This window comes from Emys orbicularis, chromosome 2 (genome assembly GCF_028017835.1).
Source record: "Emys orbicularis isolate rEmyOrb1 chromosome 2, rEmyOrb1.hap1, whole genome shotgun sequence".
NCBI classification, from domain to species: Eukaryota; Metazoa; Chordata; order Testudines; family Emydidae; genus Emys; species Emys orbicularis.
The window spans coordinates 70,006,113-70,033,372 of record NC_088684.1 but is presented as its reverse complement, the minus strand read 5'-3'; the positions used below and the strand labels follow the sequence as shown (position 1 = coordinate 70,033,372).

Genomic DNA, 27,260 nt, shown 5'->3' with positions numbered 1-27,260 from the left:
GGGACTCTGTGTGTGGGGGCTATGTGACTTTGTGGCGGGGGAGGACGGTTACAGATCCCCTGCTGCGTGGCTCTGTCATCCAGGCTAAGGACCGGTGCATAAGATCTGTAACCGCCCTCCCCCGCCACAAACTCACATAGCCCCCCCACACAGAACATGAAAACCACCTCCCAGACTGACCAGGGTGCCTAGTGACTGCAATGTGTGTGTGACCTGCTGCTGAACCTGCCCCCGTGTCTGTACCCTGGTAAAGGTGACTGTCCTCTCCAATTACCAACCCCCTTTCCACCCTTCAGACACACTCTCCTCTAAAAGAACCTGACGGAAACAATAATTAACAGAAACGTATTTTTTATTAACAACTACACAGTTAGGGGATGACACTGGGACGGGGGCTTGGGTGAGGTGCTTTTGGAGTGAAGGAAAGGACTTATCAAAACTTTGGGAGTGAGAGCCGTCTGGTACTTGAGCAGTCTGCAGGGGTGGAGTGACTGTTTTCACGGCCCCTGCCGCCCCTCCTTCTTGGGACTTTGGGTGAGGGGGGGATGGGACTTTGTGGCGGGGGAGGGCGGTTAGAGATAGACTGCAGCGGGGCTCTGTCCTCCTGCCTCCGGTCCTGCAGAACATCTACAAGGCGCCGGAGCGTGTCCATTTGCTCCCTCATTAGTCCAAGCAGCGTTTGAGTCGCCTGCTGGTCTTCCTGCCGCCACCTGTCCTCCCGTTCGCTGTGTGATCGCTGGTATTGCGACATGCTCTCCCTCCACTGGGTCTGCTGTGCCGCCTCGGCTCGGGAGCAGCCCATAAGTTCGGAGAACATCTCGTCCCGTGTCCTTCTCTTACGGCGCCTAATCTGCACCAGCCTCTGGGAGGGGGATGCCGGGGTAGGTCGGGAGACACTCGCAGCTGTGGGATGGGAAAAAGGGAGTGAATTCCTCACAAAGATACATTTTTGTGAACAATGAACATAGTCTTGCTCTGTGAACAAGACCATGCACAGCACCTATCACATGCGCACTCAGGACAAGGTCGAATTTTCGGCCTTCCCATTCACTGCCTGGGGTCTTGGAGTACAGATCACAGAAGTGGGGCAGGACAGCGGAATTCGGGTAGCAGGCGGACATGGTAAGCCGTAGACTTTTGGCTGCTGAAAGCTCAATTTATAGCAGTGCCCTCCTTTCACGTTCAAAGCAATGCCCCTAGCGTTGGCCAGTTCCTGCTGCCAGCAATCCGGCCAGCATGAACTCTGCCCCTGTCCCACCCCCCTCGCGGCTGTCCCTGGGAAAGATCCCTGTATGCTGCCCCTGTCCCGCCTCCACCGCGTGGCTGTAAACCGCCGGTTACACTTATGTAAAGGAACAGGCAATCAGTCCCAATACTAACATTCCCCTAATTTAAAGCAGGTCACCATGAGTGATATCACTCTGATGAGGATTTCGGACACTGAGAAAGACCGCATGCTGTGTGAATGCCAGCAAAAACCAGGGCCGTATGCAGCCATGCTGTGCGAGGCACTGATCCCAGAGTTCCTGCTGATAGCCTGGCACGGAAAAGTTTCCTACCATGGAGGACGCAATAAGGCCGCTCTCCCCAGGAACCTGATGCAAAGGCTTTCAAATTACCTCCAGGAGAGCTTTGTGGAGATGTCCCAGGAGGATTTCAGTTCTATCCCCGGACATATTGACCTAATTTTCCAGTAGCTGCACTGGCAAGGACTAAAAAGTAGAGCGCCTAGGGCAAACTAATCATGAGAAACCGGACATTGTGAGATACTTTTGCAGTACTTGCACTGGCAAGGACTAAAAAGTTAAGTGCCTAGGGCAAAGTAATCATGAAAAACCCATTGTTAATATTCCATTCCTGTTCTGTTCCAAATAAATGTTTACATGTTTAAAACACTTACCGACTGATCCTTCCCCTGATTCAGGGTCACGGTTAACGCCTTGGGAGGGTTGGTAGGGGATCTCCATGAGGGTGATGAAGAGATCCTGACTGTCGGGGAAATCAGCGTTGTAAGCGCTGTCGACTGCCTCGTCCTCCTCATCTCCTTCCTCATCTTCCCCATCCGCGAACATCTCCGAGGAAGCGGCCGTCGACAATACCCCATCGTCAGAGTCCACGGTCACTGGTGGGGTAGTGGTGGTGGTCGCACCTAGAATGCAATGCAGTGCCTCGTAGAAACGGCATGTCTGGGGCTGGGATCCAGAGCGTAATAATAATAATAATTATTATTATTAGCGTCCGTTTGCCGCTTTGGTCTTCTGGTAGCCTTGTCTCAGGTCCTTGATTTTCACGCGGCACTGCGTTGCATCCTGGCTGTATCCTCTCTCCGTCATGGCTTTGGAGATCTTCTCGTAGATCTTCGCATTCCGTTTTTTCGATCGCAGCTCTGAAAGCACGGACTCATCGCCCCACACAGCGATCAGATCCAAGACTTCCCGATCAGTCCATGCTGGGGCCCTCTTTCTATTCTGCGATTGCATGGTCACATCTGCTGGATAGCTCTGCATCGTTGCCAGTGCTGCTGAGCTCGCCACGATGTCCAAACAGGAAGTGAGATTCAAACTGGCCAGACAGGAAAAGGAATTCAAATTTTCCCGGGGCATTTCCTGTGTGGCTGGTCAGAGCATCCGAGCTCGGACTGCTGTCCAGAGCGTCAACAGAGTGGTGCACTGTGGGATAGCTCCCAGAGCTATTAGCGTCGAATTCCATCCACACCTACCCAAATTCGACATGGCCATGTCGAATTTAGCGCTACTCCCCTCGTCGGGGAGGAGTACAGAAATCGATTTAAAGAGACCTCTATGTCGAACTAAATAGCTTCGTTGTGTGGACGGGTGCAGGGTTAATTCGATTTAACGCTGCTAAATTCGACATAATCTCCTAGTGTAGACCAGGCCTAAGTCTCTACTGAAAAAGTAGGAATTGTTATTTTTCAAAGGTAACTGTGCCAAATTTGGGCAGATTTTCACAGGGACAGCAAAAGGTGCATCCCTGACACAAAGGCCATCCCCCTGCCAAATTTCAAGCCCCCGCTCCAAACATGGGGATGCTAGAGCTTTTCAAAGATAAGGTGGTCAGAATTTTTAACAGGGGCAATACAAACATATTTTCTCCTAGATTAGTTCTCAGAAACAGATGATCCATTTTGGCTGAAACCCCCTCCTCCCCCGCCTCCCCCCCCCCCCAAAAATCAGTCTAAGGGTACGTCTACACTTACCTCCGGGTCCGACGGCAGGCAATCGATGTTCTGGGATCGATTTATCGCGTCTTGTCTAGACGCGATAAATCGATCCCGGATCGATCCCGGAAGTGCTCGCCGTCGACGCCGGTACTCCAGCTCGGCGAGAGGAGTACGCGGCATCGACAGGGGAGCCTGCCTGCAGCGTCTGGACCCGCGGTAAGTTCGGACTAAGGTACTTCAAATTCAGCTACGTTATTAACGTAGCTGAATTTGCGTACCTTAGTCTGAAGTGGGGGGGTAGTGTGGACCTGCCTAAGGCAGATATCCAGTATGGAAAATTTCAGCCCAAATAGTTAAGTTTTGCAAAGTTCTAAGCAAGTGAAAACAGGGTCTTGTAATGGGAAGTTTGGGGTAACCTTGGCAATAGGCAGAGCTATTAGCCAGTATGTAATTTCTCAGTGGTAGCCTCTGTAACAACCACCTTATCTTCCCTCAATTAATCCTACACAGTGCTTCTCTTCTGGAAGAAAATAATTTCCAGTTGACCCATCATGCTGGCTGTAATTCTATTCTCTGGTTATAGAGTAGGCACAATTTCATTAGGTAAAGTAAATTACATGATCAAGGAGCACAACAGCATAAGGAAAGTATTGTAATAATAATGCACAAAATTTCCATAAGAATAGTAGAACAAGGGAAAAGGGCATTCTTCTTCAAACTTCTCATTTTGGTTTCTCAATTGCCACTGCATTTGTAAAAAGCAACAGAGGGTCCTGTGGCACCTTTAAGACTAACAGAAGTATTGGGAGCATAAGCTTTCATGGGTAAGAACCTCACTTCTTCAGATGCAAACTGCTTCTATCTGAGAAGCAGTTTGCAGACCATTCCATTTTATATCATATAGCCAATTGACTTAGACACTCCATTCCAACCTGGTAGATGATATTCTGTCCTCAATTATACATACCTTCATCACTTCCCATCTGAACTACAGCAATGCAGTATACGTTGGCATGATGATTTCAGTTCATAGGAAATTCCAGTTACCACAAAATGCCACAGTGCATTTCCTCAGCAACACAGGCTATTGCAAGCACATCTCTCCACTCTCTACACTGGCATCCCAAAGAATACTGAGTTAAATTCAAGACCTTGGTCTTTATCTTAAGGTGCTCAATGGCCTGGATTACAAGATTGTCTGAGCTCCAAGTTGAGAACTGTGGTAGACAATATTGCTCCTCAAGGCACAATGGAATTTTCTATCATAAGGGTAAAGGGTTTTGCCGGTACAGGAGACAGAGCTTTCTAGGCCAGGGGACTCATCCAAGACTGTGGAATAAATTCCCACAAGAACTAAGGACCATCACAGCCCATCCCCTTACGCTCTAAGTGCAAGGCTCATTTTGATTACCTTTTCTTCTCCCAGCCATGGGGGTGGGAGACGGAAACTGAGAGTTGGGGGGCAACCCTCAATCTATCAGTTGCACACATAATTCTCTCCCACAGGAGACACAATGAGAAAGAACAAACTACAAGTGACAGATGTTAATCACATGGCTTGATGCACTACTGGAAAATACTCATATGCTACAGTGATGATGGTGGTATAAGAACCTATATAGAGTAGATCAGAATTATATATGTAGCATGGTACACAGAAGTGGGGAAAAGGGAATTTAGGCTCTCTTAATCTTCTCAGTGAAGTTTATTTAAATATATTGTCCTTACATATGTATTTAAAAGTGCTGTGTCCTTTATTTCACATTCCTTTCACACTTTGTATATCCTGGGGCTTTGCATCCCTGAAGTGTTCCACTGATAGAGACATCATGCACCATCCTTTTCTTGTTTTCTTGTTTGTTTACTCTTCAGTTTGTTCTGTTTAACCTTGTCATAACTATAAAGGGAAGGGTAACAGCCCTCCTGTGTACAATACTATAAAATCCCTCCTGGCCAGAGACTCCAAAATCCTTTTTACCTGTAAAGGGTTAAGAAGCTCAGGTAACCTGGCGGACACCTGACCCAAAGGACCAATAAGGGGACATGATACTTTCAAATCTTGGTGGGGGGAAGGTTTTTGTTTGTGCTCTTTGTTTTGGGGGGTTCGCTCTTGGGACTAAGAGGGACCAGACATCAATCCAGGCTCTCAAAATCTTTCTAAACAAGTCTCTCATATTTCAAACTTGTAAGTAAACAGCCAGGCAAGGCGTGTTAGTTTTATCTTTGTTTTCTCAACTTGTAAATGTACCTTTTACTAGGGTGTTTACCTCTGTTTGCTGTAACTTTGAACCTAAGGGTATGTCTACACTACGAGAGTACTTCGATTTTAGTTAATTCGAATATGTGGAATCGATATTACAAAGTCGAACGTGTGTGTCCACACTAAGGACAGTAATTCGACTTTGTGAGACTTTGTGAGTCCACACTAACGGGGCAAGCGTCGACATTGGAAGCGGTGCACTGTGGGCAGCTATCCCACAGTTCCCGCAGTCCCCGCTGCCCATTGGAATTCTGGGTCGAGCCGCCAATGCCTTCTGGGTAAAAAAAAAGGGTAGAGGGTGCTTTTGGGTAATTGTCGTCATCCGTCCGTCACTAACGCCCTCCCTCCCTCCCTGAAAGCGCCGGCGGGAAATCAGTTCTCGCACTTTTCTGATTACTGACAGCGCGGACGCCACAGCAGTGCGAGCATGGATCCCGCTGCGACCATCGCTGCAGTTGTGGCAGTTCTCAACGCCTCGCAGCTTCTCATCCACCTTTACCAGAGGCAGCTGCAGATAAATCAGGAGAGGAGGCTACGGCACCACCGTGAGGGCATGAAGTCGGAGAGTAGCTCCGACCTCTCAGAAAACAGGAGACCCAGCGCCCAGGACATCTCGGTGTCACTGGGTCTTGTGGATACTGTGGAACGGCGATTCTGGGCCCTGGAAAGAAGCACTGACTGGTGGGACCGCATAGTGCTGCAGGTCTGGGATGAATCACAGTGGCTGCGAAACTTTCGCATGCGGAAGGGGACTTTCCTCGAACTGTGTGACTTGCTGTCCCCTGCCCTGAAGCGAAAGGACACCCGGATGCGAGCAGCCCTGACTGTCCAGAAGCGAGTGGCCATAGCCCTCTGGAAGCTTGCAACGCCAGACAGCTACCGGTCAGTCGCGAACCACTTTGGTGTGGGCAAGTCTACCGTGGGGGTTGCTGTCATGCAAGTAGCCAAGGCAATCGTCAAGGTACTGCTATCAAAGGTAGTGACCCTGGGAAACGTGGAGCTCATCATAGATGGCTTTGCCGAGATGGGATTCCCAAACTGCGGTGGGGCTATAGATGGGACTCACATCCCTATCCTGGGACCGGACCACCAGGCCAGCCAGTACATAAACAGAAAGGGATACTTTTCTATGGTGCTGCAAGCACTGGTGGACCACAGGGGACGTTTTACAAATATCAACGTTGGATGGCCTGGCAAGGTTCATGACGCTCGGGTTTTCAGGAACTCTGGTCTGTTTAGACGGCTGCAGGAAGGTCTTTACTTCCCGGACCACAAAATAAGTCTTGGGGATGTGGAGATGCCTACTGTGATCCTCGGGGACCCTGCATACCCGCTAATGCCCTGGCTCATGAAGCCCTACACTGGCGCACTGGACTCAGGGAAAGAACTCTTCAACTACCGGCTCAGCAAGTGCAGAATGGTGGTGGAGTGTGCTTTTGGCCGTCTCAAGGGGAGATGGAGAAGCTTACTCACTCGCTGTGATCTCAGCGAAACCAATATCCCCATTGTGATAGCTGCTTGCTGTGTGCTCCACAATCTGTGTGAGAGCAAGGGGGAGACCTTTATGGCGGGGTGGGAGGTTGAGGCAAATAGCCTGGCTTCTGATTACGCCCAGCCAGACAGCCGGGCGATTAGAAGATCCCAGCGGGACGCGCTGTGCATCAGGGAGGCTTTGAAAGCCAGGTTCCTGACTGAGCAGGGTCTCCAGTGACTGTTTAGTTTGTGGACACAGATGCTGAACCTGCCCCCGTTTCTTTACCCAGTTACTGTTGACTATCCTTCCAAGTTACATACCCCCTTCACCACCTTCCCAACAAATAAAATCTGTTCCGTTTTGTTAATGAACAAGGTTCTCTTTCTTACTGTTTTCGCGGGAATGTTTTAAACCGGGGACGCAGACTGTGGCGGGGGGCGGGGTTAGTGTTTTGATGCAAATGATGCTTCTAAACTCCGGGAATGACAGGCTCCGCAGTGCTGGATTGGTTGTTTCAACGGAGCCTGCCAGCAGTCCTGGGCGGGACTGCGTGTATGTGTCGGCCAAGTGACTTTCTGGCAGGGGGCGGAGGGTTACAGACCCCCGTGCTGCGTGGCTCTGTGATCCAGGATAAGGGCCGCGTCATAAGATCTCTAACTGCCCTCCCCCGCCACAAAGTCACAGATCAACCCCCCCGCCCCCCAGAACATGAAAACCACCTCCCAGACTGACCAGGGTAACTGGTGACTGCACTGTGTATGTGTCCTGATGCTGGACCTGCCCCCGCCTCTGTAGCCTGCTAAAGGTGACTGTCCTGTCCAAGTAACAAACCCCTTCCCCCCCTTCAGACAGAATCCCCTCTAAAAGACACTCTCGGAAACAGTACTTAACAGAAACAGATGTTTTATTATGAACCGCACATGAAAAGGGGGTGGAGGAAACTTGGACGGTGGCTTGTGTGAGATGGGTAGGAAAGGACTTTTCAAACTTTGTGGAACGAGAGCCTTCTATTGCTGCAGCAGTCTGCAGGGGCTGAATGAAAGTTTTAACGGCCCTTGCCGCCCCTCCTTCTTTGGACTTTTGGTGAGGGGGGTGTGGGACTTGGTGGCGGGGGAGGGCGGTTAGAGATAGACAGCAGCAGGGCTCTGTCCTCCTGCCTCCGGTCTTGCAGAACATCCACTAGGCGCCGGAGCGTCTCCGTTTGCTCCCTCATTAGTCCAAGCAGGGTTTGAGTAGCCTGCTGGTCTTCCTGGCGCCACCTCTCCTCCCGTTCCATGACTGCTCGGTGCATTTGTGACAAGTTCTCCCTCCACTGTGTCGTCTGGGCTGCCTGCTCTCGTGAGCAGTCCATAAGTTCATAGAACATGTCCTCACGCGTCTTCTTCTTCCTCCTCCTAATCTGCGCTAGCCTCTGGGAGTGTGATGCCAGGCTGGGTTGGGAGACAGTCGCAGATGTGTCTGTGGGAATGGGAAAAAGGGAGTGAATTCCTGAGACAGATAAATGAAGTTGCTAACAAAGAACATAGTCTTTCTCTGTGAACAACACCATGCACTGCACCTTTCACATGCGCACTCAGGACAAGGTCGAATTTTCGGCCCTCGCCTTCAGTGCCTGGGGTCTTGCAGTTGCGATCAGAGAAGCGTGGCAGGACACCTCTACTTTTGTTGCAGGAAAACATGGTAAGCCGTAGACTTGTGGCAGCTTAAAAATTTAATAGTAGCACTGGGCTCCTTTCGCACTGAAAGCAAGGCCACTCTCTGCTGGCAGCAATCAGGGAAGCATGAGCTCTGCCCCTGTCCCACCACCTCGTGGCTGTCCCAGGGAAAGATCCCTGTATGCTGCCCCTCTGCCGCCTCCACCGCGTGGCTGTAAAGCAGTCCCAATACTAACATTCCCCTCCCTAATTTAAAGCAGGGCGTCATGTGCGACATAACGCTGTTGAGGATCTCGGAGAGCGAGAGGGGACGGATGCTTCGGGAGAGCATGCAGAAGCCAGGGCCGTATGCCGCCATGCTCTGCCGTGCGATGATCCCGGATTACTTAATAGAGTCATGGCGTGGGAACGTGTCTTACCACGGTGGACCGAACAAGATCGCCCTGCCACGGAACCTGATGCGCATGCTTGTGCGGTACCTCCAGGAGAGCTATGCTGAGCTCTCCCAGGAGGACTCTCTGTCAATTCCCGGACATATTGACCGTCTTTTCGTGTAACTGTACTGGAAGGGACTACAGAGTGGAGCGTCCTGTGGTTGCCTAATCATGAAAATCCGGACATTATTTGATTTTTTATACATAGTTGGGACTAAATAGTTGCCTAAGGCAAAGAAATCATGAACACCCAATTGCTGATATAGTTAATATTCCTGTTTTGTTATAAATAAAAGTTTCTATGTTTAAATGAGTGAATGAAAAGCCCATTCTTAACAATATAAATATTCCAGTTATGTTAAAATTAAATGTTTAGATGTTTAAAGCACTCACTGCTTGATCCTTCCCCTGATTCGGTGTCCGGGGTAACGGCTGGGGACGGTTGGTAGGGGATCTCGGTAAGGGTGATGAAGAGCTCCTGGCTGTCGTTGAAATCAGCAGTGCAAGCGCTGTCGACTGCCTCGTCCTCCTCATCTCCTTCCTCATCTTCCCCGTCCGCTAACATTTCCGACGAGGAACCGGCCGTGGACAATATCCCATCCTCAGAGTCCACGGTCAGTGGTGGGGTAGTGGTGGCGGCCGCACCTAGGATGGAATGCAGTGCCTCGTAGAAACGGGATGTGTGGGGCTGGGATCCGGAGCGTCCGTTTGCCTCTTTGGTTTTTTGGTAGCCTTGTCTCAGCTCCTTGATTTTCACGCGGCACTGCGTTGCATCCCGGCTGTATCCTCTCTCTGCCATGGCTTTAGAGATCTTCTCGTAGATCTTTGCATTCCTTCTTTTGGAGCGCAGCTCTGAAAGCACGGACTCATCGCCCCACACAGCGATGAGATCCAAGACTTCCCGATCAGTCCATGCTGGGGCCCTCTTTCTATTAGATTGCACGGCCATCTCTGCTGGAGAGCTCTGCATCGTTGCCAGTGCTGTGGAGCTCTCCACGCTGTCCAAACAGAAAATGAGATTCAAACTGCCCAGACAGGAAAAGGAATTCAAATTTTCCCGGGGCTTTTCCTGTGTGGCTGGTCAGAGCATCCGAGCTCGAACTGCTGTCCAGAGCGTCAACAGAGTGGTGCACTGTGGGATAGCTCCCGGAGCTATTACCGTCGATTTCCATCCACACCTAGCCTAATTCGATATTGCCATTTCGAATTTAGCGCTACTCCTCTAGTTTTCGAGGAGTACAGAAGTCGAATTTAAGAGAGCTCTATGTCGAACTAAATAGCTTCGTGGTGTGGATGGGTGCAGGGTTAATTCGATGTAACGGCGCTAAATTCGACATAAACTCCTAGTGTAGACCATGCCTAAGGCTAGAGGAGAGTCCTCTGGGCTCTTTAAGTTTGATTACCCTGTAAAGTTATTTTCCATCCTGATTTTACAGAGATGATTTTTACCTTTTTCTTTAATTAAAAGCCTTCTTTTTAAGAACCTGATTGATTTTTCTTTGTTTTAGATCCAAGGGGGTTGGATCCTGATCCACCAGGAGTTGGTGGGAAAAAGGAGGGGGGATGGTTAATTTCTCCTTGTTTTAAGATCCAAGGGGTTTGGATCTTGATCCACCAGGAGTTGGTGGGAGAAAGGAGGGGGATGGTTAATTTCTCCTTGTTTTAAGATCCAAGGGGTTTGGATCTGTATTCACCAGGGAATTGGTGAAGAGTCTCTCAAGGCTACCCAGGGAAGGGAATTAACACATTGAGAGTGGTGGCAGCGGACCAGATCTAAGCTGGTAGTTAAGCTTAGAAGTTTTCATGCAGGCCCCCACATCTATACCCTAAAGTTCAGAGTGGGGAAGCAGCCTTGACAAACCTTATACCACTTGTCTTTGTTTTGTACCCTATTGCATCAGTCCTTTCAGACTGTAAGTTATTTAGGGCAAAGACTTGTTTGCATATATTTCAACTATTGTTCAGAGCTGGGATCACCAGAGATAATATCTGAATAATACACATACATGAAAAATATATAATATAATCATAATGGAGGGAAGTAGTGATAACCATTTTTTAGTGTGTATAACACTCACTTTTTTGTGTAATTGTGATTCATGGGCTTGTCTACCATGGAAAGTTTTACCCGTTATACCAGTATAATCAGTGCTTAATTGATAATGAAAGAGGTGCCGGAGCTCAAGTTGGTTGGCCAGAAAGCAGCAGCTGCTGGCTGGGCACCCAGTTCTGAAGGCAGCACAGCCACCAGCAGAAACACAGAAGTAAAGGTGCCATTAGAGTATGGTATTGCTACCCTTACTTCTGTGCTGCTGCTGGGGCTGCGCTCCTTCAGAGCTGGATGGCCAGAGAATGGTGGCTGCTGGCTGGGAGCCAGAAGTGCCCCTGCCGGGGCTATGGGCTGCCAACCTAGAGGTGTTGACGCTAAGCCCTGGCACAAATTAAGCACTGGGTATAGTTGAATAAACTTAGTTATGCAGATATAACTCCCTGTTTGGACACACTTATTCTGGAATGAGAATGGCTATTTTTGGTTTCACTTTAACCCCTTCCAAAGTGACATAAACTAAACCAAAACAAGGCACTCTTATAATAAACTCATCCACATGCGGAGAGTTATACCAGTACAACTATATCCCATTTACATTTACACCGTAGTTTATGCTGGTGGTATAAACAAGCCCATCCTGTACACAGCATAAGCTTCTGGTGCAGGGGTGAGTTTATGTTGACATCTGTTTCGTATATTGAAGCAAATTATCATTATTGTTACTTATTATTTGTATCACGGTGGTGCCTAGGAGCCCGTCATGGACCAGCAACCCATTCTGTTAGGTGCTGCACAAATACAAATCAAGAAGACAGCCCCTGCCCCCCAAGAGCTTACAATCCAAGTATAAGACAAGAGACAACAGATGGGTACAGACAGATGGGGGAGTGCAAGGAAACCATATCTGCCAGCATGCCAGGCAGTGGGTAAACTCCGTTGGGTTCACTGTTTTATCTGTATTATCCCAGGAAACGGGCGCAGTCACAAACCACATAATCCATGGACACGCCCTACACTGCGCGGCGTGTAAACCGGCCACCCCTCCCCTGGTCCCCACCCACGTTGTCTCACCGATCCCGCTTCCGCTCCGTCCCCGCCCGCCTGTCCTCCTCCGCCCCTCCCTCCCCGACACAGCCGCGTCGCGACAGTTGGGAGGGGGAGGGGGTTCCGGCTGCCGTAAAGTGACGCGCACTGTCTAGCGTCGCACGCTGCTGGCAGGTGGCGGCCGCTTTTGCCCTTGCAGGCCGCGGGCGTGCGGGAGTGGCAGCGAGCGGCCATGGCAGCCGCGTCGCGGGGCGGTGGCGGCGGGCCCAAGGCGCTGGAGCTACTCCGGGCCCTGCCCAGGGTCAGCCTGGTTAACCTGAGACCCAACCCCGGCGCCAAGAAATCGGTGAGTGTCGGGCGCAGGAGACGCGGAGCGGGCTCGGCCCGGGCCTTGCCTCTCCGATAACGAGGCTGGGCCCGCTCCCCCCAGGTACCCAGGCTGCTGGGCGGCCTCAGCTGCTCAGCGCTGACCCCCGGTTGTTGCAGGATCCGCGCCAGCCCGGGCCGGCTCCTTAGCCCCGAGACCGACCGTCTCTTGCGTTTGCCGGCTGGTCCCGAAGCCCTTTCGGTGCTGTGGGGCCTTGGCGTTCAAAAACCACGAAGCTGGTTTAGAAAATTATGACTTCTTTTGGCCTTTAAAAAAACAGGAGTACTTGTGGCACCTTAGAGACTAACAAATTTATTAGAGCATAAGCTTTCGTGGGCTACAACCCACTTCTTCGGATGCATATAGAATATATGCATCCGAAGAAGTGGGTTGTAGCCCACGAAAGCTTATGCTCTAATAAATTTGTTAGTCTCTAAGGTGCCACAAGTACTCCTGTTATTTTTGCAGATACAGACTAACACGGCTGCTACTCTGAAATTTGGCCTTTAGCGTTCGTGCTTTTTTGGGTCCTCTCCCCAGCGATGAGACTGTGTATTCGCCCCAGAGAAAGCTGAAATTCTCCTGTATTGGCTTGACTCCAGGCTGTAGAATGCTAACAGATAAATGTTAAAAATGCTAAAGACTTCTGCTGGTACAGCTTCACACCCCTGACCAATATAGTTATGCCAACAGACGTCTGTAATGTAGATGTAACCATCTGTCTCAGTTTGAGAAAATTGCCCACTTGAAACTGCATCACCAATTGCAGGGCTCTTTGTTGCATCACCAGTGCAAACTCTTAATGTAGATATTTTCCTCGACTGCAGTATGTCCACATCAGAGGGTTTGGATTGAGTGAACTACCTCAATGTAGTTGCATTGGTGCAGACTTTTGAAACCGTTCCTAATGAGGCTGGGCACAAAAGCCTCAATCCTGAAATTGGATCTTTGTGGGTGAACCCCTTTGACTTTTATGGGGTTGTGCCCAGGGATCCATTTGTTTGGATCCAATTGGAGGGTTTGAGTCAAGCGCTTTAAAATAAAATTTATAAGAAGAGCTGCACTATTAACTTGACTGTTCCCTCTTGTCTTCCCACCTCTTCTATTAGTGCTCCTTAATTGTGTGTATGGGGGGATGACTTACAAGAAGCTAAAGTAGGAAGTGTAAAATGTTGGTAGTTCATGTCTTTGAAAATGTCAGATTCACAATTCTCAAATGGTTAGGGATCGAGGAATATGAAACAGATCTAAAGCCCCAACCCTGCAGAGTGTTCTGTTCAGGAGTCCAACTATGCAGAGTAGCTGATTTTTACAGTACCTAATGTTATGCCAGCTAAACTTATTGAATAAAATTAATGTGAAAATACCAACTGCATCATTTAATGGTGTCTTATTTAAATTGCTACTATCCTGACTACTATTCACATTTAATACATTAAAATAGCCTGAATTAACTAACAGACACCAAATAAAAATAGCCAAATGTTAAAATAAAGAGGTTTTACGTGGTTCCCCATGTAACAGATGCAAACTGAGAACACAATGAAAGGTAGTAAGAGAATGTGAAATGAATGACCAATACCTATGGTAAATGAGCTTCTATTTTATAAATAGCATTTCTGGTGTAAATAACTCCAATATTAATAAACAGTGAACAGCAAGTCAGTGACACAAGGGAAAATAAGGTTTAAAATGAGTGACATTCCTTCTTATGATTTGCAGTTAATCAGATTATTCTGTGAAGTATAGGGTAATTATTCTTTTACACTATATATAAAAACCTTGCTTTTAAAATAATCCTACAAAGTCAATCAGGGCATGTCTGTACAACAAGCCAGTTCATGGCAAACTGTGGGGTAAGTGTACAGCCCTCCACCCTTCTGTGCACTAACTGTCTTTGTAGAACCTGCTGCTGCACACTAAAAGTTCTTTCACCCAAACAGCAGTGAAAACTACAAACTCTTGAACCAGTCTGATTCCGTCCAGTCACATTCATGCTAATAAATATATACAAAATTATTTTCTTTTCTTTAACCTCTTATTTTATTGTGAGATGGAATCTTCTCCTGCTCAACTTCCAAGTAGAATCCTCACTGAGGCTTGGTCTACACTACAGAGTTAGGTGTACAAGGCAGGATGAAATTGACAAGAAAACCAGCTCCCCCAGCTGGGCTGCTGCTGGGTCTCCACTCCAAGCCAGGCTGTTGCCTGGGTTCCCTGCTGCACCCTCAGGGTCCTGGCTCCCCACTCTCCTCCGGGAGAATGGTAGCCAACCAGACTCCGGGCGCAGATCACCCTGCTGGAGGCGAGAAGTCCTGGGTGGTTATCCCCTCCCTTCCCAGAGGGGAGTTGTGCAAAGCTGAGAGCCCCGGCTCTCATCCCCCCACACTGTCCCTCTTCAGTTGGTGGAAATGGTCTTGGTGAGGACATGCACCACCGACAGGAGGAGGGTAGGGTGGACATCAGCCATTGCAGTAATTACTGCGGTGGCTTCAAGTTGACCTAACATAGGTCGATTTAAGATTGTAGTGTAGACATGCCCTAAGTGGGCAGGAAATCTCAGTAGTTTATCATTCAGGAGAAAGTATCTGACTCTCAGACCTACAATAATACCTAATCTCTTTTTATATAGCACTTTTCATTTGTTGATTTCAAAATGCTTTGCAATCTTTTGAATGTATTTATCCTCATAATACCTCTGAGAGGTAGGGAAGTACTATTATCCTCATTTTACAGAGAGGGAAACTGAGACACAGAAAGGCTAAGTGATTTTCCTAAGGTCACACAGGAAGTCTGTGGTGGAGCAAGGAATTGAAGTTGGGTCTCCCAAGTCCTAGACTAGTGCTGTAACCACTTAACCATCCTTGCTTGCTAACAAAATGTTAGAGGTGAGAGGAAAATATAGTACTATATGGCTACACTACAGAACTTACAGCGCTGCTAGTGCAGACACTCTAAGCTGATGGGTGAGAGGTCTTCCATCAACTTAATTACTTCAGCTCTCCCACCTACATAGTGCTATCCACACTGGCACTTTGGCTGGTGTAACTTACGTTGCTTGTGGGGAGTGTGTGTGTGGCTTATTTATACCCCTGGATGACATAACTTATACCAATGTAAGCTGTAGTGTGTACATATTCTTACTCTCGCTTTGCACATATCCATGTAGACTTTCAAACCATTTGATTAGGTAACTATCTAGAATCACATTTTGTTTAATATTCTCTCCTTTAGTTAGAGGAGTGGAAATGCTTAACTTTTCTCACCAGTCTCACCCAGTTCATTGGAGAACAGTCTTATATTTCCTCAGAATGTACATTGCCAGAGTTTATGTATCCATAGTGTAATTAACTGAATTTAGGAATTATTGCTTTCAAGGAAAGAAGACGTGGCCGTGGAAGACATGGAGGTAAGAAAAGTGGTCGAGGTCATAAAGGACAAAGACAAAGAGGAAATCGCCCCCGATTGGGCTTTGAGGGTGGCCAGACTCCATTTTACTTGATTATTCCAAAATATGGGTATAATGAAGGACACAGGTAAGTTTGCTTTCTAGATTTATTTCAAGTGGAATGTCATTTGTTTTTATCTTTCTTCTGAAGTGGCAGTCGAAATCTAATTTTGTGAACGCAGCCCGAACATGTGAGACAGTCTCCCCTTTCAGTTAGTCATCTGTTTTCCCCCCAAATTTCTCCACCCTCCCCCTTGTCACTTTCTGTAACTTTCAATCCATTAGTCTCCCTCACTTCTCTGCCACCTTCTGAACCGCTCTTCCCTTCATTTTCTACTCTCCATATTGATGACTCCCTAGTTACAGCCTTCTACCCTCTTTTCCACACTTGACTGCTTTGTCTGTTTCTCTCTTTCATCTGTATCTGCCCCACCACTCCTCCTGCTCAGCTCTTGCTCTCTCTCCACCTTTATTATCTCCACTCATGCACTCACTTGCCTTAATCTGAAGCCTATTGAAAGACTCCCAGGGACCCTTGTGGGCTTTGGATCAACCCCATTGGGTTCAACATCTCTTCCTTCAGCTCTTGGCCAACCAATCCTACTTACTCACTTCCACACCTCTAATCATGGTAACTTTTTTCCATTTTTGATAAACTCAAAGGCGTATAGTGGTTCCAGGGACCTTGAGAGATCATCTAGTCAAGCCCTGTGCTGAGGCAAGATCAAGTATACCTAGATCATACTTGACAGGTGTTTGTCCAGTCTGTTCTTAAATCACCTCCAGTGATGGTGATTTTACAACTTCCCTAGGAACCCTGTTTTAGTGCTTAACTATCCTTACAGTTGGAAAAGCTTTTATGAGTAGCTAACCTAAATCTCCCTTGCTACAGATTAAGCCCGTTACTTCTTGTCGTACTATCAGAAGACATGGAGGACAATTGATCATCATCCTCTTTATAACAGCCCTTAACGTATTTGAGAACTGTTATCTGGTACCCCCTCGTTCTTCTAGTCTCAAGACTAAACATGCCAAAGTGTTGGCTTTTTTTTTTTTTTTTTTTTTTAACTTTTCCCCATAGGTTCAGGTTGTCTAAATCTTTTTTCATTTTTATAGCTCTCCTAAGGGCTCTGTCCAGTTTGTTCACATCTTTCTTGAAGTGTGGCATCCAAACCTACACGCACTACTGCAGGTGAGGCCACACCAGAGCCAAGTAGAACGGAACAATTACCTCACGTGTCTTACATAGTACACGCCTATTAATACACCCCAGAGTGATATTAAGTTTTTTCGCAACTGCATCTCATTGTTGGCTCATATTCAACTTGTGATTCGCTCTAGCCCCCAGAGCCTTTTCAGCAGTACTTCCACCTAGCCGGTTATTCCCCATTTTGCAGTTCATGCATTTGTTTTTTAGTTCTGAAGTACAGAACTTTGGACTTGTCTTTATTGAATTTCATTTTGTTGCTTTCAGACCAATTCTCCAACTTAACAAGGTCCTTTTGAATTCTAGTCCTGTCCTCCAAAGTGCTTGCAACCCCTCCCAGCTTTGTGTCATCTGAAGATTTTATAAACGTACTCTCCACTCCATTGTTCAAGTCATTAGTTAAAATATCGAACAGTACTTGACCCAGGACAGACCCTGTGAGACCCACTAAATAAACACCCCCACTTTCCCCCAGTTTCACAGTGAACTATTGATAACTACTCTTTGAGTACAGTCTTGCAACCACTTGCACCCACCTTATTGTAACTTAATCTACACCACATTTCCTTAATTTGCTTATAAGAATGTCATGTGAGACTGTATCAAAAGCTTTACTGAAATCTAGATAAATCACATCTGTAGCTTCCTCCCTATCTGATATGCCAGTAACCCTCTCAAAGAAGAAAATTTGGTTGGTTTGGCATGGTTTGTTCTTAAAAGATCCCTGATGGCTATTATTTATAACCCTGTTATCCTATAGGTACCTACACGTTGTTTAATAATTGATTCCAGTATCTTTCCAGGTATCAAAGTTAGGCTGACTGATCTATAATTCCCCAGCTCCTCTTTTTTCATTCCTCTCCTTTTTTTAAAGATATGTACTATGTTTGCCCTTTTCCAGCCCTCGGGGACCTCATGAGTTCTCAAAGATAATTGGTAATGGTTCTGAGGTTCCTTCAGTTAGTTCCTTAAGTACTGAGGATGAATTTCATCAGGCCCTGCTGACTTGAATACATCTAATTTACCTAAATATTCTTTAACCTATTCTTTATCTACTTTAGCTTGTCCTCCTTCCCCCTTGTTAATATTGTGTTGAGTATCTGATCACCATTGACCTTTTCAATGAAGACTGAAGCAAAATAGGCATTAAACTCCTCAGCCTTCTTGATGTCCTCTGTTGTTAGCTCTCCTTGCCTGTTAAGTAGTGGACCTACTCGTTCCTTTGTGTTTGTCTTGCTCCTAATGAATTGATAAAACTTTTTATTGCCTTTTATGTCCTTGGCTTGGTGTAACTCACTTTGTCTTGGGCTATGTCTACACTAGCACTTTTGTCAATAAAACTTCTGTCGGTCAGTAGTGTGAAAAAAACACCCCCCAGCCAACATAAGTTTCGTTAACAAAAGCACCAGTGTGGACAGCGCTATGTTAGCGAGAGACACTCTCCTGCTGACAAAGGCCTTGGCTACACTTGCGAGTTACAGCGCAATAAAGCAGCCCCGGGCGCCCTAGCTCGCTCCTCGCCCACACTGGCAAGGCACGTAGAGTGCTCTGACACCGCAGCTACAGCGCTGCTGGTACTCCACCTCGGCGAGTGGAATAACGTTTGCTGTGCCCCGCCGCGGCACCAGTGTGAATGAGGTGTTGCCTTACTGCACTGTGATCAGCCTCCAGAAATGTCCCATAATCCCCTTAAATCAAGTGGCCACTCTTGCCATTGTTGTGAAATTGGCTGCAGGAATGCGGAAATGCCCTTTCAAAGCTCCATTTCGGAGAAGCCGGCTGCTTATCAGCTCTGAGAAAAAGCAAACATTTACGCTTTGCTTTCAGAGAGAGAGAGAGAGAGAGAGAGAGAGGTGGGGGGAGGGGGATCTGAACTTACAAGACAGCATGCTGACACACTCTTAGCACCCCAAAAACCCATTCTCTCTCTCTCCCTCCCATATACACACAACACACTCCCGGTCACACTCCACCCCCCCTCCCCCCATTTGAAAAGCACGTTGCAGTCACTTGCATGCTGGGATAACTGCCCATAATGCACCGCTCCCAATGCTGCTGCAAGTGCCGCAAAAGTGGCCACGCCAGTGTGCTTGAAGCTGTCAGTGTGGACAGACTGCAGCGCTTTCCCTACTGCGCTCTACGAAGGTGGGTTTAACTCTCAGCGCTCTATATCAACAAGTGTAGCCATGCCCATAGCTACCACTGCTCATAAGGGGGTGGTTTAATTGGGGGGGAAGGGATAGCTCAAGTGGTTTGAGCATTGGCCTGCTAAACCCAGGGTTGTGAGTTCAATCCTTGAGGGGATATTTAGGGATCTGGGGCAAAAATCTGTCAGGGACAGCACTTGGTCCTGCTGTGAAGGCAGGGGACTGGACTCAATGACCTTTCAAGGTCCCTTCCAGTTCTATGAGATAGGTATATCTCCATATTAAATTATGCTGACAGGAAATCTCTCTCCTGTTGACAGAGTAGCTTCATGGGAAACCTTGCAGCGGCATAGCTTCAGATGTGCTGCTGTAAGGTCTGTAGTGTAGCCTTAGCCTTTCTGATTTTGTCCATTCACACTTGCACTATTCTTTTTTACTCATCCTTAGCAATGTTCAAAACCGTTGTCCTTGTCGACTTCTGCACCCTTCTGACTGCCCATAGTCTTGCTAACTTCCTTAACAGCAAAATTCACTGGATTCAGCTGAAGTATCCTACTCCATACTTTTTTCATTTCATCTTGCACCCTATGCTCTGCCTATGCATCCTGCTTTGCTTCCTTCTCCCATTGGAATTTGTGTGCTTTTTCCATGACTGTCCTTGCTTTTGGAACACCTTTCCTCTTCCAGTGGGGCAATTGTCCTCAAACTCTACAGATACTTTCTCATAATCCACTTCTGTCAGTCATTGAGCTACACATCACTGCTATTTTTTGCCTTACTTTATTGCTCCAATTAAAAATAAATCAGAATTTACAGGTTTCATGTGCAACATGAAACCCATGTTTCTCCTTGTCTGTCTTCATTTCTTGTGTAATTTAGTGTGCACGCTGTTTGGGTCCGTGACTTTCTTTTAATTCTGTAAAGGGTAATGCAAATTTATGGCACTAATATTCGTAACAGTGGCAAACATATACCACTGTTTTCGCCATTAAGGGCCATGTGATATATTGCATGTGTTTAATTCCTTCACCCTTGAGCTGTTTCTAATCTATGCTTGTGTATAAAGTCTTACTAAATATGTAGTTTGATTTTTTATTTTTTTAAATTTTTTTTTAATGGTATTAATACTGACTTCGGTGAATATTCATGTGTATGTTTCTATTCTGTGGAATGAAGTATAGGTAGCAGATTTGTTTTCATTACTAAAGGTTTTCTGTGTATATGCCTAATAATTAAGTGAATTTAATATGTGGTTAGTAGTGACATTTGATTAGCATTATGAAAACTTCTTTTTTTAAGCAAGTTGCTTTCTTAATCTTTATTTCCAAATAGTCATCTCCCTCCCCTTAACTTACCTTACCATGAAAGTAGATGAGCAGCACTTTCCACAGGTGGTTAGACAGGGACTTCCTGAATCAGCAATCCAAAACAGGGAATGCTGAAGAACGTCTAAAAACTAGGAGTTTCTCATTAATGTTAAATGTATCTAGTAAACTGCCTTTTTTATGAAAAATGATCCAATCTTCTACAGTGACAGAAGTTTCACAGTAACTTGTGTTGTACAGTAAAACAATAGCAAAGTAAATTAGCAATGTGGTAAAAGAGCCTGTTCTTGTAACTCTACAACTGTTCCAAGAAACATATCCTGTACTTAGAAATATAATTTTTGCCAAAATACAGGTAAATGGTCTCTTTGTAGCTTGTGGTTAAGGTAAATGTATGTTATCTGTGAATAACAGGAGTACTTGTGGCACCTTAGAGACTAACAAATTTATTAGAGCATAAGCTTTCGTGGGCTACAACCCTGTTATTTTTGCGGATACAGACTAACACGGCTGCTACTCTGAAACCTGTTATCTGTGAATATTCTCTAACCAAAAGGTATTTTGTAATCTTGTGTAAATGTTGATATTTGCCTTAATCCAAGCCCAAACTATTGGAAAATGTCTTTCCAGTTTATTCTTACATGATAACAAAGACCAAACACAGTTAAGTGTTTGTATGTGTTTATGGGTGATATACTTACTGTGCATATGTAATCAAACAAAATTTCCATCCCATATTTACAGTATTTTTCCTATTCTTAATCTCTGTCTCGGTCCCCTTGTATAAAAACGAGTGAAAATACTTCCAGGGTTTGAAAAATGTATGCCGGTTAGCGGAAGTCACAGCCTACCAGCCATAGTGAAAAATATTTGTGCCACTATACTGCCTGTAGGTTACAGGAATAAAAGAGTTGTATATTTTAAATACTTTGCTTCATTTAATACTGAGCTTTCTATTTCATTTGGTTGTTAGAAATATAACTCTCTACTATGACTGATCAAATAGCCAAAATCTTGAATATATTATTTAATGAATTTCACAGGTATTTAAATACATCCATTCCATTATCTGACTAATTATACAACTCACTGGATAACAGAGACAAGTATTTGAATAAACTATTTGAAAACTTGATTTTTCACCTGTGATTCAGCCAGCCTGCTTATACTTTTCTTTCCCTTTTAGCCCCATTCCTTTTTTAAGCTGATGGCTCTTGGCTGCAATCTTCCTGCTCCCCTCGAGTGTGTGGGGGAGTAGACTTGGCAAGCTGGTCAGTTGATTAGTTGTATAATGTCAGTGGTCTGATTAACTGACTACCTATTATTTGACTTGTCAAATATTCCAGCAAGAATGCCCTGATGTAGTGGCTGGCCTACCTTTTTGATTGTGTCATGGTGTGTCAACTTTTTTGAATGTCATTACAATGTGCTTCACATTTTTCTGAATAAAAATAACTGAGTTAAGTAACTTGGTTTTTTTTTGCAATTAGGCATATGTATTTATCTAAGGCTAAGCTTATTGGAGACCATAAAGTCTTACTCCTTTGTTACTGTTGTTATGGTAAATTAGTGTTTTAAAATATTTGACCATTTTTGATATTATTTGACCAATCAAATGCCCAACCATATGGGGGAGTGGATATTTACTCAATATTTCCTTACCTTGCAGGGTGATATGAGGGATAAATCATTAATATTTGTGAGGTGCTTGCTTACAATAAGCACAATAGAAAAGCAATTAAATACAAATTGTCAACTAGACATAAGCCGAGAAAGAGCTCACATTGGAGTAGAATACTGAGGATTCTTTGCATATGCTTGTATGTCATGGAGTCAGATTCTCATGTGTCAACAAGGCTGCTGAGTTAGACTCATAGGAGAAGTGGTTGTCTAAAATCTTCTTGACTTGCCAAAGAGCATTCAAACTTTCTGATTTCCTCTTCAGAATAACACTTAGCCTCTCCCTCTAGAACCCAGACCGTCTGTGCAAATTAAGCTGACCAGCTGCTGGGGATGTTACTTTGATGTGACTTGAACCCAGTGATAGCCAGTAATAGTGTTGGTTTCCTATTTTATAAAATGGGAATAAAATGTACTTATGGATGGGCCTATTTTTAAACAAAATTACTTGGAACATTTAGGAAAGGATGGAAAACAGAAAAAAGTATTGTATCATTCATTTGTCTCTTAACCCACTAAACCTGGAAGCTTGTTTCACTCTGCTAACTAAACTGAATTTCAGCTTCATATTTTGAAATCCTAAACTTCTTTGCTCTTCTTTGCCTTTTCTCCAGCCACAGGCGCCAATATCACCCCCTCAGTCTTCAAAAGCTGCAATACCTTATTGACTTGGGTAGAGTGGACCCCACTCAACCGATCGATTTAACCCAGCTCACCAATGCCAGAGGTGTGACAATACAGCCACTCAAAAGGGATTATGGTGTCCAACTAGTGGAGAAGGTATGTCTGAAATACATTATTAGTCTACTGGTAGTGTAAAGCCTCCATTTTTTTTTTTTTGTTTTTTTGTTTTTTTTTTTTGTTTGGTTTCCCCTCCCTCCCTTTCTCCTGGAAGCATGACTACTTTTCTAAGCCGCAGTTTTATGTTTCCAAATGCTAATGCTAAATCCACTAGAGGGCACTATATATTCATGAAAAGCTGGACAATGTGTTATGATTTGCAAGATGTTATTTTTTCACTTGGAAGAGTATTTAACATTGTTAAATCATGTAATGGAATATTGTAGAATTGTGACCCAACTTAGTTTTTGTATTTCATATTTGATACTCAGTAGAGATGGATAAATATAGCTACCAAAATATTCTATTTACCTTTAACTAAACTAAGCACATGCTGTAACTTGCAGGGTGCCGATAACTTTTCAGCAAAAGTAAATATTGAAGTACAGATGGCATCTGAGCTAGCCATTGCTGCAATTGAAAAAAATGGTGGTGTTATTACGACAGGCTTCTATGATCCACGGAGTTTGGGTAAGAATTCCGCCTCATCTCCCCACTTCTTTTCTTTGATGGAATGGAGTTGTTGTTTTTTTTTAAATCTAAATCCTAAATGTAGACAGCATTGGAAAGAGTCAATCATTCGTTCTTTTTGAAGATCCAGTAGGAGCTCTGTTAAATCAGTGCAGTCTGAGATCTGCTAGACAATTATCCTCCCTCAAAAGCAGTACTTGCTCATTTTTCCATTATTTACTCTTTGCTTATCAGCCCTACCCAGTCAATGATGCTATATAAATTATTCTGTTTAGGGAAAAAACTACATTTAAGGAGTTTGCAGATTTGGGGTGCAAGGTTGCTTTTTAGGTGGGGGTCGGGAGGAACATGTTAAACTAGCTGAGTTCTGCAGGTTTGTTTATTTGTTTATTTTTACAATTGTATCTGATGAACATTATGTCCATATTAGATGTAGGGAAAATATTGACAGTGAAAGTTGAAGCGCTTGAACTTTTTTTTTTTTTTTTTTTACATTCATAACAAAATGCAAAAGTGGGCTTATATTCCTGGCACTCCTCTTCTAGGAAAACAATCCATTGGGGGGGCGGGGGGGCAAAAGAGCTAATTTAAAGCAAAATACGGATTTGAAATGTATTTTTTAAATTGTGGATATTAGAAAGACAAGGTGGGGAGGTAATAGCTTTTATTGGACCAACTTCTGTTGATCATCCACCATGTCTCTCTAGCCCTGATATAACAATCCTAACCTACAAGCAAGGCCTTTAAGTACATGGTAATCTTACAGTTTACATTACTGTACCATATCTTTCTTTCCAAAGCAGGCATGCTATACAGTAACTCCTCACTTAAAGTCGTCCCGGTTAACGTTGTTTTGTTATGTTGCTGATCAATTAGGGAACATGCTCATTTAAAGTTGCGCAATGCTCCCTTCTAATGTCGTTTGGCAGCCGTGTTCGAGCTGCCTTGTGTGAGAGGCTACATTAACAATGTGTTAACTAACCCTTGAGGGCTCAGCCAAGTGCTAGTTCATCATATAGCAGCAAGGCATTCCCTGGGAAATATCCCTCCCTCTTCCACCCTCTAACTTCACCACCTCAACCAAGCTTCACAATCATCATAGCTGTGAACAGTATTAAATTGTTTGTTTAAAACGTATACTGTGTGTATATCTATATAATATATAGTTTTTTGTATGGTGAAAAAAAATTCCCTGGAACCTAACCCCCCCATTTACATTAATTCTTATGGGGAAATTGGATTTGCTTAACGTCGTTTCGCTTAAAGTCACATTTTTCAGGAACATAACTACAACGTTAAGCGAGGCGTTACTGTACATATTTAAAACATTTTTTTCTTAAAACAGTGGTTGATGCAGATGGTTATAAATCGGGAATATAAATCAGTATTTCCTCTTAAACAATATTTTTAACTGATTCATTTGGTTTATTGCATTTGTACAACTTAATTGATGTCTGGTATCCCAGAACAAGAAAATATGGAGAGATTTGTCTCCAGTTTTCCTCCTTTCCTCTGCATGAGTTTGTGGCAGGTAAATAATCTAGCAAGAGACTTCAGGCATATGGTGTACTTGTCTTTTGAGGAAAGGAGGCATCATCTAATGCTTTTGAACCTTGATTATGAAGTACTATTACCTAATTCTTTCTCTCCTATGCTTGCCTGTAGAGATTTTGTGCAAGCCAGTACCTTTCTTTCTGCGTGGCCAGCCTATTCCAAAGCGAATGCTTCCACCTGAAGATCTGGTCCGTTACTACACAGATGCCAAGAATCGTGGGTATCTAGCCGATCCATCAAATATTCCAGAAGCCAGGCTTGAACTCGCCAAGAAATATGGTTATGTTTTGCCAGACATAAGTAAAGATGAACTTTTCCAAATGCTAAGCACACGTAAGGACCCTAGACAGATTTTCTTTGGTCTTGCTCCAGGTTGGGTGGTAAACATGAGTGAAAAGAAAATCCTGAAACCAACAGACGAGAGGTTGCTAAGATACTACAGCTCATGAATTCTGAGACAACTGCAGATGTACAGGAAACATCTGGATATGAAATAATGGATTAGAAGTGAGGTTTGTTTTTTAAAACACATTCTTATTGTACTAGTCAAAACATTAATATACATTTGTGACTGTGTAATGCTACAGGTACATCTCTTTTCTATATAGAGTCATAATACCGTGTAGTGAAGAGAATAGTCTTTCAAGAATAAAATACACATTTTTCTCTTGCTGTCATTTGCCATTTGTTTCGTTGATTACAAATATTCTGATGCTGATCTTATTCTAGAGAATGCTAGTCAAAGGAATAGGTTGTACCAATAATTTTAGCTTTCACTTATTCCTCAAGCCCAATTTTTAACCTTGACTTTCAACTAACATTTTAAGGCTTCTAAAAAAAAAAAAGGGGGGGGGGGGGTAAGCGAAATGCATCTTGCTGTACAGACATTTCAGAATTCTTAGTGTTTTAATCAGTGTGTAATACAAAACTGAATCCTTAACACCTTTGTGAGAAAGATCAGTATTATTCCCATTGTACAGCTAGTGTTTCTGAAGCACTGAGAGATTAACTAACTTTCCCAAGGCCATAGTGGTGACTTAATTGGTCAGTGGCAGATATGGGATTAGAACATGAGCTATTGACTATTGATTTAATCAGATATGTAAAACCAATTTAGACACACATTTGTGTCTAATCAGGATTTTCTGAATTAAACAAATACTATAAATAGAAAATCCAGGCACAAGTAAAAATATATACAAAAACCAATATCAGCAAATGTTGCTATTATAGCCATTGACTGTAGATCAGCTGCATATGTATTACAATTAGGAGTTTAAGGATAGGAAGGATGGTATAGCAGATGGGACACTGAAGTAGGGCTCCATTTCTAGCTCAGCCACAAACATAATATACAACTCTGGGCAAACCAGTTAATCTGCCCTGTGCCGCAATTCCCCATATCTAAAATGGGAATAATTCTTCCCCATTTCCCAAGGGTAGTGTTAGAATAAACACCCGTAATGATTCTGAGACACTTGGATACTAGGGTGATGAGGGCCATAAGGACCTAAAATAGAAGAGCGAGAGATGGTATCGGAAGTTGAAGAAATTCAAGTGTTGAACAGATAGCATGAAATATTTGTCTTCCTACTTTGTTCTGAAGATTCACTATTTCACTTGGTGATTTTTACATCCCCCCAACATGGGGTAGCTGAAAATTATAATTAAAACTGACGCTAATTAGCTAGTTAAGAAATGGAATTTTCATCCGATGGGGAAACCCATATTTTATCACTCTCTCTTGTCCTGAATTGGGACGACAAAGACTGTTGGATATCTCTGCAGAGACTAAAAGGAAACATGCCAGAAAGAAAGTCCGGAAGACCAAGAGACAGGGGTGCTGGAACAATTTTTATAGTGGGGGTGCTGAGAGCCATTGAACCAAACTGTAAACTCTGTATATGATGGAAACAACTTCAAGCCAGGGGGTGTGGCAGCACCCCTAGTTCCAGCACCTATGCCAAGAGATATATGAACAACATCCCTCTTTCCCAATCTAATTTTCAGGTGCCTGTGGGAATCCTCAGTATAGTCTCCTTTAGCTATCAAACCATCCCTTATCCTAGGACAAGCTTCTGATTGCCAAAACCCTCCTTTGCTCCCCCAGACCAATCCCGTAG

The 27,260-nt window shown here is 44.7% G+C and overlaps 1 protein-coding gene across 1 annotated transcript; it reads left to right on the top strand.

Moving 5' to 3' along the window:
- The first annotated feature begins 12,330 nt into the window (after positions 1 to 12,330).
- On the top strand, positions 12,331 to 25,807 carry MRPL15 (mitochondrial ribosomal protein L15). The gene is made up of 5 exons (XM_065399146.1): positions 12,331 to 12,444; positions 15,844 to 16,001; positions 22,887 to 23,052; positions 23,460 to 23,583; positions 25,249 to 25,807. Exons 1-5 carry the CDS (start codon positions 12,331 to 12,333, stop codon positions 25,584 to 25,586), a joined length of 900 nt encoding a protein of 299 aa, XP_065255218.1. The 3' UTR covers positions 25,587 to 25,807.
- The last annotated feature ends 1,453 nt before the right edge of the window (positions 25,808 to 27,260 follow it).

Bases quoted from the DNA above. Each gene is read 5' to 3' on its own strand.
- MRPL15 (XM_065399146.1), top strand. From the start codon at position 12,331: ATGGCAGCCGCGTCGCGGGGCGGTGGCGGCGGGCCCAAGGCGCTGGAG. The intron at 12,445-15,843 runs GTGAGTGTCGGG...ATTGCTTTCAAG, and splicing joins ACCCCGGCGCCAAGAAATCG to GAAAGAAGACGTGGCCGTGG. The intron at 16,002-22,886 runs GTAAGTTTGCTT...CCTTTTCTCCAG, and splicing joins GGGTATAATGAAGGACACAG to CCACAGGCGCCAATATCACC.